The sequence below is a fragment of the Cheilinus undulatus genome, linkage group 17, assembly GCF_018320785.1.
Source record: "Cheilinus undulatus linkage group 17, ASM1832078v1, whole genome shotgun sequence".
In the NCBI taxonomy this organism is placed as follows: Eukaryota; Metazoa; Chordata; class Actinopteri; order Labriformes; family Labridae; genus Cheilinus; species Cheilinus undulatus.
In genome coordinates, this window is record NC_054881.1 from 1,682,424 (window position 1) to 1,691,328 (window position 8,905).

General features: G+C 37.9%; 1 protein-coding gene across 2 annotated transcripts in view; it reads right to left on the reverse strand.

The window, feature by feature from the left end:
- xpo7 (exportin 7) overlaps positions 1–8,471 on the reverse strand; it is a 38,529-nt gene extending 30,058 nt beyond the window's left edge. For both annotated transcript variants that reach the window (XM_041810747.1, XM_041810746.1), the window contains exon 1: positions 8,426–8,471. In XM_041810747.1, the coding sequence (XP_041666681.1) occupies positions 8,426–8,458 (33 nt within the window). In that variant the 5' untranslated portion in view covers positions 8,459–8,471. The remainder of the gene's footprint in view (positions 1–8,425) is intronic.
- Positions 8,472–8,905: the final 434 nt, after the last annotated feature.

Genomic DNA, 8,905 nt, shown 5'->3' on the forward strand with positions numbered 1-8,905 from the left:
CAGATGTTGTCAGAGCTGCACACTTTAATGCAGATGTTCTCACTTTAATGCAGATGTTGTCAGAGCTGCACACTTTAATGCAGATGTTGTCAGAGCTGCACACTTTAATGCAGATGTTGTCAGAGCTGCACACTTTAATGCAGATGTTGTCAGAGCTGCACACTTTAATGCAGATGTTCTCACTTTAATGCAGATGTTGTCAGTGCTGCACACTTTAATGCAGATGTTCTAGTGCTGCACACTTTAATGCAGATGTTCTAGTGCTGCACACTTTAATGCAGGTGTTGCCAGATGTTTTTTTCATTATTTGGGGTAATTCCCTTTAAAATTTTAAGGTATTTCTGTTTTAATTTAAAGTAAAGTCATACTTTATTAATCCCTGAAGGGAAACTCACAGTTTACACTCTAGTGTTTTACATGCTACATACTCATAGACAGAGTGATGGCCTTGCTGCTGTCGCTGAAGTGCTGCAGTGAGCTGTTGGGGGTTCAGTGCCTTGTTCAAGGGCACTTCGACAGCGCTCAGGAAGTGATCTGGCACCTCTCCAGCTACCAGACCAAAGTCCAGACATGGTCCGACTGTGACTCAAACCGGCGACCTTCCGATTCCCAGCCCAATTCCTTCCAGACTGAGTAGGAAAGCTGTTTGTAAATTTTAGATTGTTAGGGAATTTGGGGCTGGTGTCCTTGAAAATTTCCCTGGAAATGTCAGAGAATTTGTTTGGATGTTTGGAGGAATTTGTTTGGAAATTTTCAGCCATTTTCTTTGAAATTAAAAAAAAAATGCAATTTTAATTTTTTTTTTTTTTTAAATTTAATTATTTGAGGGAAAAAAAGCTTTAAATTTTAAAGTATTTCTGATTAAATTTAGGAATGCTGTTTGTAAATTAGGGAATTTTGGGCTGGTATCCTTAGAAAATTTCCCTGGAAATGTCAGAGAATTTGTCTGGATGTTTGAGGGAATTTTCCCTAATTTCCATGGAATTTTGGGGAATGTATTTATAATATTTTGGGACTAAGATTAGAAATTTTAGGGGAAATTTGCTTTGAAATTTGGGGGATTTGCTTGAAAATTTTCAAGAGTTTACATGGAAATTTCTCTTGGAATGTTTAGTAGGGTTTTACTGATAGAGGTTTTTCGGGGCTGATACGGGTCCATTAGGAGGGTCCATTAGGAGGGTCCATTAGGAGGGTCCATTATTCAGGACTGAGATGCATTTATTATGGCAAACAAAATGTAGGTGATAAAAAAACTAAGGAAAGCCCTAACCTTATCAGCATCACAGCCAAAGCAGGAAAACAGGAAGTGATGTCATATGCTTACTGTGTCAGTGGTACCCAGGCTCAAGTGCTGACTGGCTAGTAGTCATGTGACATCGAGCCAATCAGAGAGTGTTTATAAAGGACATTAGGTGAGACTTGAGAGTGAAAATAAAGTCAGAGGGGAAGACACACTTTAGAACCAAAGATTCTAAACTTTTTATAAATAAACTTTATCGATTATTGGTAAAATAACAACAGTAAAACAGTTCTGATAATCAGCCGAATGTTGGAGTCAATGCTCAGATAATCAGTCAGCCCCTAACGTTCGTTATGATAAAACTCATGGGAACATTTGGGGAATATTTGAAGGAATGTTTGGCAATTCTTACGGGATACTTTAAAAATGCTGAAGAATTTTCACCGAAATTTTAGAGGCTCTGTGAAGATTCTGGAAAAGAACATTTTAAAGTACAGCAGAACTTTCTAAGACAATTTTGTCCATGCTTGGCCGTTACCAGTCCGTGTGGTCCGTCATTAAAATGAGTCCCCCCATCCCCTTCTGACTGAAGACCCCCAACAACCTAAACATCTGCTCTAAAACCGATCCAGGTCTGGATTTCCTGCAGAGACAGGACCTCTAGAACACTGATCATCAACTGGTGGCCCGAGGGCCAAATCAGGCCCCCCGAAGCTCCCTGTCCGGCCCCCAGAAGATCATTAGATTCAGAAAAAGAGGAAAAGAAGATGTTCTGGTTTTAAGAGTGTCTTTTGGCTTCAAATGTCTGCAGCTGTTAAATCCATCCAAATAAATGACTATTAAAAATAGTCATTTTTAATAGTCAATAGTTAGAAATAGTTTTAGAATGATCCGATTTTGACCTGTTTTTACAGAAATTCACTCGTCAGCCAATAGAAGTAAATATCTTTTTTAAAAACGGGTAAAGACTGGCAGAAATGGTGCAAAAATGGCCAGAGTAAGTGATGACAAAAGTTAGAGGGTGGCAAAATGGGTGGAGTGGCACAAAGGGGCACAAACGTAGAAAAGAGGTTAAAATGTGGCAAATTTGGTAGAAGAGGAAAAAAGGGACCAAAAACTATTTTAAAAATGGGTTATCTGTGGCAAAAAATGGTGCAAAAAAATTAATGAAAAGGGGTTAAATAGCAGCAAAAATGAAGTGAAAGGAAAACTTATTTAAAAGAGGCAAAAAGTATCAAAAATGGGTTTAAAAAGGCAAAAAAATAGCAAAACAGTCTGGCAAAGTAGTGAAAAGGGGTTGAAGAGTGTCAAAATGGGCAATATGATCAAAAATAGGTAGAGGGGCAGAAGATGCTGCAAACATGGCCAAATGAAGTAATGAACAGGGGTTGAAAGTGTCAAAAATGACTAAATATTGATGCTTAATCACAGTTAGGGAGGGCCCATTCTCCGGGACTGTTCTGTGGGCTGGTCTGTCTCTTTGTGGCCTACAGATCTCCCTGGTAATACCTAGAAATGTCCTGCATTTTGAAAAGAAACAGAAATACCAAAACAATAATTTGTTCATCAGACCAGAAAATGTGTTCAATTTTTGTTTCTTCAACAGTCCGGCCCCCAGAGTCTCGGTCAAGACTAAATCTGGCCCTTGTGCAAATGTGATTGATGACCCTGGTCTAGGAGAACTGTGGACATCATTGCTGGTATCAAAAATAAATAAATAAATAAATACACAAACTACTTCCTGTTCAAAGACAAGGCTGAGCGTTTAAATACAGGTCTTACTGATCCAAAATAAATGGGACAAACTAGAAAAGCTCTACAAACCACAGCTCAGACGGTTAAGTCACAGTTAAAATAATCTTACAGTACTTTTTAATTTGAAGTAAAATATTATTTAATGTGAGCCTCACTGTTTTTTTATCTGTTACTGCACATATCTGTTCACATTCATATTTAGAGCATGTTTAAATATATATTATATGAACATTAATCTTGATATGTTTCTTAAAATCATCCCTCCTGCTTCTCTATTTTGGTATTTGAAATTGATATTTTTGCATATTTCCTCACATTTATTTCCCTGTTTCTATCATAACTGAAAGAGCAACTAAAACGCCTAAAAAGAAAATCCAGTGGGTAGTTAAATATCTCTGACCTGACTTTATATGAACAGAAATGACCTGTGAGTGCTTGATTTAATAAACCTTTATTTAAACACAGCCCAACGGTTAGCTGCAGCATCCAGAGCTACTCAGACACAAGCTAGCAGCTCAACAACACCACGGTGGATGCAATCAGCTTCAGAACAACAACAGCTCGACTTTTGATGAAAGTATCAAAAACCAACGCGGTAAACTGGCTGACATGCTGGTAACATGATGAAATACTGCGGGTACACTCCAACCAGCGCACCGTCTCCTCCGCGAGGATCCCGAACATGTGTACGGCACGGAACACGGAGCAGCTAGCTAGTAGCTGGTGTTACGGTCCAACGAGTGACCGTGTTATCTGATGACTTCGAGCCGGATGTGTCCACGGACATCGTGGTTACAAGGCATGTTTTCAGTTTTAGCCTCAGTTAGGTTTCATGTTTGTTGGTCAGATTAAAGTTACTCATAGTTGAGGACGCAGGGACGTGATTTAGTAGCTGTTTAGTCCAGAATTCAACATTTTTAACAGAAACACAGTCGGAAAAACAGGAAAGAAACCTAAAATCAAACCAGAAAGATGAGGTGCCCTTCTCTACATGAACATTTTAGGCCTGTTTAACACTACAAAACTATAATACTCTGTTCATTAATGTAAAGAAGTGTGGTGAGCAAACAAGTAAAAAGTGCATATAACCTCTAAATATAATCAGTCTCTATGCCAGGGGTCATCAAGTCAGTCTGCACAAGGGCCAGACTTTGTCTTAACAGAGACTCTGGGGTCCGGACTTTCAAATAAACACAAATATTTGGCCTGATTAACATATCAGTATTAGTATTTTTTTCAAATCCCAGAGAATGGGCCCTCCCCAATTGTAATTAAGCACCAATATAATCCCATTTTGACACTTTTTAACCCCTTTTCATGACTTCATTTGGCCATTCCTGCAACCTTTATTGCCACTTTTAACTCATTTTGATATTTTTGCCACTTTTTTCCCTTTTTTGCCACATTTTAACCGCTTTTCACCACTTTTCCTGCCAATTTCTGTCCCTTCGTGCCACTCCACATCCCATTTCGCCGCTGTCTAACCCAGCGATACTCAACACATGAGCCACATGTGGCGCTTTTATGTCTCCGTTTGAAATATTATTCCTCCAGAAAACTTTAAATGGAAACTTTGACCTCAGAAATTATCTATTGCAAGTCACATTAATAAGTTTGTTTCACACACTTCATTTTTTGCCACTTTTAATACATTTTCACTGCTTTAAGTCTGCTTTTGCCACTTTTTGTCCATTTTTTGCCTCTTTTGTCTTGCTTTTTGCATTTTTTTTTTTGCCACTATATGCTACTCTTTTCCCCATTTTTCCACTCTTTTCTCCTTTTTTCCAATTTTTCCTACGTTAATGCCCATTTTAGTCACTTTTACAATCAGTTTTTGCCCTGTTTTGTTGTTTTTGAACCATTTTAGCCACTTGTTATTCAATTTTTGGTGACTTCTCACCCATTTTTTCCCCACTATCCCCTCCCCATTTTTTCACTTTTTACCCACTTTTTGCCATTTCATATCTACTTTGCCCATTTTTACCCCTTTTTGCTGACTTTTACCACCATTTATGCATTTCTAATGCCACTTTTCACCACTTACATTGCGGCTCTTGCAAAGGCATCTTTCAACAATCTGGCTCTTTGGTTGAGTAACACTGGTCTAACCCCTTTTCACCACTTTCCCTGGCCATTTTTGCAACATTTCCGCCAGTCTTAACCTATCTTTTTTTTTTTTTTAAATGTATGCTGCAAATATTGACTAATAATAGCTGACTAGTGAATTTCTGTGAGAACAGATCAGATTTTAAGTGTTTCTAAAATGTTTTCAATATTAACCGTTTTTGGGTTCGGTTTAACAGCTGCAGACATTTAAAGCCAAACGATACCCTAAAAAACCACAACATCTTATTTTCCTCCTTTTCTGAATCTAATGATCTTCTGGGGGCCGGACATGAAGCTTTGGGGGGCCTGATATGGTACGTTTAATTTGTAGCAAAAGCAGATTTTAACCACTAAACTGTCACCAGATAATCTGAGCATCAACTGACTGCACCAACGTGTTACTAGAGCATGGCGACAAGCTGTTTTTTTACATCTGTCAACTGTCTGGAGCCTCGAGACATAACCATTCTAGGAAATTTATGTCTAAAATTACTCTTAAAAAATAAGATGTGTGTTATTAATGTAAACATCAGGAGTAGTGTTATACCTAATAATCAAGAAAGTCTCCTGGGGAGCCCAACAAAAGCCTAAATATTAAGTAATATACACTCATGTGGAAATTAGGGCAAATACCGATGTTTGAAATAACAATTTAGCAGTTTATGTGTGTGCACTTTATGTGTAACATTCTTTAGCATTTTCTCTGACATTTGACCTTTAAACAGGTCAGCGTTTGTCCAACAGGTCCCTTTTTCTGCTCAGTTCAGCAGCTAGATTTACCAGATGGCAGCATAACAACAGATAAATGTTAGTTGACTGATATCTATTCATGCCGATGTAAACTGATGCATCTGTGCCCCCCTTTCATCTTTATCAACCAGTTTAAAGGTGCACAAAAATTCTTATTTGATTATTTTGTTTTGTGCAACAAATGTCCACCTTTGTGATGTGGTTATCATGAACGCTTACACTGTGATGATGATGCCATAGCAACGCATGCAATTCACAGTTAACAAAAAAGTATAATAATCAAATACCCGACAAAATCAAAGGTTAAAATACATGACTGTAGATCTAATATATGGGTCAGTATTAGATCTAATAAGTGAAACTGATTTAACCATTTGCACTAACTTATCTAGTTACTGTACTCCAACACTGTCAGCATTCTTGCACCCTTCACACATTTTGCAACCATGCTATCAACGCACACAGACCTGTATTTAAGAACGGCTTACAAAAGCATGCACATATCTAAATCTTATAAGTATATTTTCAGTTTTATTTATTCTTTGTAACTAATTTCATTCCTGTACATTGAGAGCAAAGCTAACCAGTCATAAGCATACTTGGCCAGTAAAGCTGAAAACGACTGACTAAAAAACTAAACATTTCAGAGCAGAGATGCCTGAAAAGACATTTTAATCTTGATTTGAGATATTTTACTATGTTTTTACGCACAGAATCCTTAGATGGGTGTTTTTAGAGGCTTGCATCACTTTTCTTTCTTCTTTTGACACATAAACATAGATGAAGAGTTTAACCCAGTGATACTCGTGTGGCTCTTTTATGTCTTATTTTGAAATATTATTCCCACAGAAAATCTTAGAAAAGGGAAACTTTGACCTCAGATTAATCACATTAATCAGTTTGTTTCTTAGACTTACACAGAAGGCTTTATTGTCAAACTTAACTGTCCCATTTATCCTGTTTTTGCCCCTTTTCACCATTTATTCACAATTTTTCACCCATTTGCCATTAAATACAACTTGTTTCCTCTTTTCTGTCCACTTTTTACTTATTTATTACACGTTTTCACCATTTTTTGCCTGTTTAAGTTGCCTTTTGCCATTAAATACCCTTTTTTCTATTTTTTCCCATTTTTCCCACTTCTTTTTAAGTTTTTCCCATTTTTGCCACTTTTCACAGGTTTTTTTTTGCCCATTTAAGCTACCTTTTGCCATTAAATACCCCTTGTTTCCTTTTTTGTCGCCCATCTTTGCAACTTCTTTTGGCCACTTTTATCCCATTTTTGCCCTTTTCACCATTTTTGGTCCAATTAAGCTACATTTTGCCATTAAAAACCAGTTTTTCCCAATTTTTTGCCTTATTTTGCCACTCTTGACTGCTTTTTGCCCATTTTAGTCACTTTATTTTTTTCGCCACATTTGGACCATTTTTTGCCCATTTTACTTATTGTTACTGTACTTTAACCATTTTTGCCACATAGATTGTGACACTTGCAAAGGTCTTTTTCGACAGTTTGGCTCTTAGGTTGAGTAACACTGGTCTAAAGGCTCATCGGTGTTTAACTTTAGATGTTTACAGCTCTAAACAGCTTCTTAAATGTCTCCTAAAATGATTTATATATTAATATTTCTCATACATTTACACTGATCAGATATTTCTTATGTGAAAAACTAAACAAAGAGTTATTTAGCTGTTCTAACCACGACAACCGCAGCCGCATTCGGCTGAAAGTCACCAGTTAACACGGTCACACGTTAAACCACAACACCGGTTAGCTAAACAAACCCGCACTGCTTAGTTACGCACATAAACAACACTAGTTTAGATCCTCCGGGGCCCTTGTTGAGTATTTTCACCTATAAATGGCGTCGAGGGCAGACATGGACGCGGATCAGTGTAACAGATGAACAGTTAATTAAATCCAGTCATGTTTTCAAAAAAGCTCGGGCGGGAGAAGTTGACGTCTGGGCTGAGGCTAACGTTAGCATTACAGGCTAGCATGTCGGCTTGGTTTATCATAACAACACTATGAATTATTATTTATTTTTTTAGCGCAAACACCAAACAGCACGTTCAGCTTAAGGCGCATCTAGTGTCTTTATTATGATGATCACTGGCGCCAAACTAGAGGTTGTTAGCCTGACAGCTAGCCGTCCCCGGCCAGCCCGTCTGTGTTTTATTGTTTACTTCAGGATAACATGCCGATATAAGACGCCATTATCCCGCTGATACTCGGAGGTCTCCTGACACAACCTCCGGGGATAAAACAGCCTGGAACACCCAGTATGAAAGGCTGCTGCTGTGTTAGCGAGTCCGGTATCACCCTCCGAGCTAACACAGGCTAACTCTGCACCCAACCAGCCCGAGCGAGCAGTGACAGCAGGCCACAAGTCAACACAGGCAGCCCGGCCACATCGCTTCTTTTACCGCCGACAGCCCCGCACGGCCGGCCAAAGCACGCAGCGGCCGCACACAGCCTCCGAGCGGGAGACAAAGCACCCGAATCCACGTTCACACCCATTCCCAGGCTCCAGGATAAACTGTCGGTTACAAAAACATGAAACCTCTGCTTACCTGCACATGATCCGCCATTTTTCTCCATTTCATGCACCTCTCACTCCCCCGCTTATGGGTATGGACAGCGACAACAGCGCCCCTGCTGGCGGGCCTTCGGTACCGCAGACACCCATTCATTCCAGCATGAGAACAACAAATAAAAAAAATATTTAACAAAAAAAAAAAAAAAAAAAAAGGAAGAAAGAAAAGAAAAATAAATAAATAAATAAAAAAATTTGACGAAAACAACAGCAAATATTAAAGACTTACAACAACAATAATAATAATAATAGTAATAATAATGAAAAAAAATAAAAAATAATAATAAAAAACAACAGCAAATATTAAACACTTACAAATAATAATAACAAAAAACAAAAACAACAAATAAAAAATATATTGAAAAAACAAAAACAAAACAACAGCAAATATACTTACAAAAAATAATAATAATAAAATAAAAACAACAGCAACTATTATACACTTAAATACAATAAT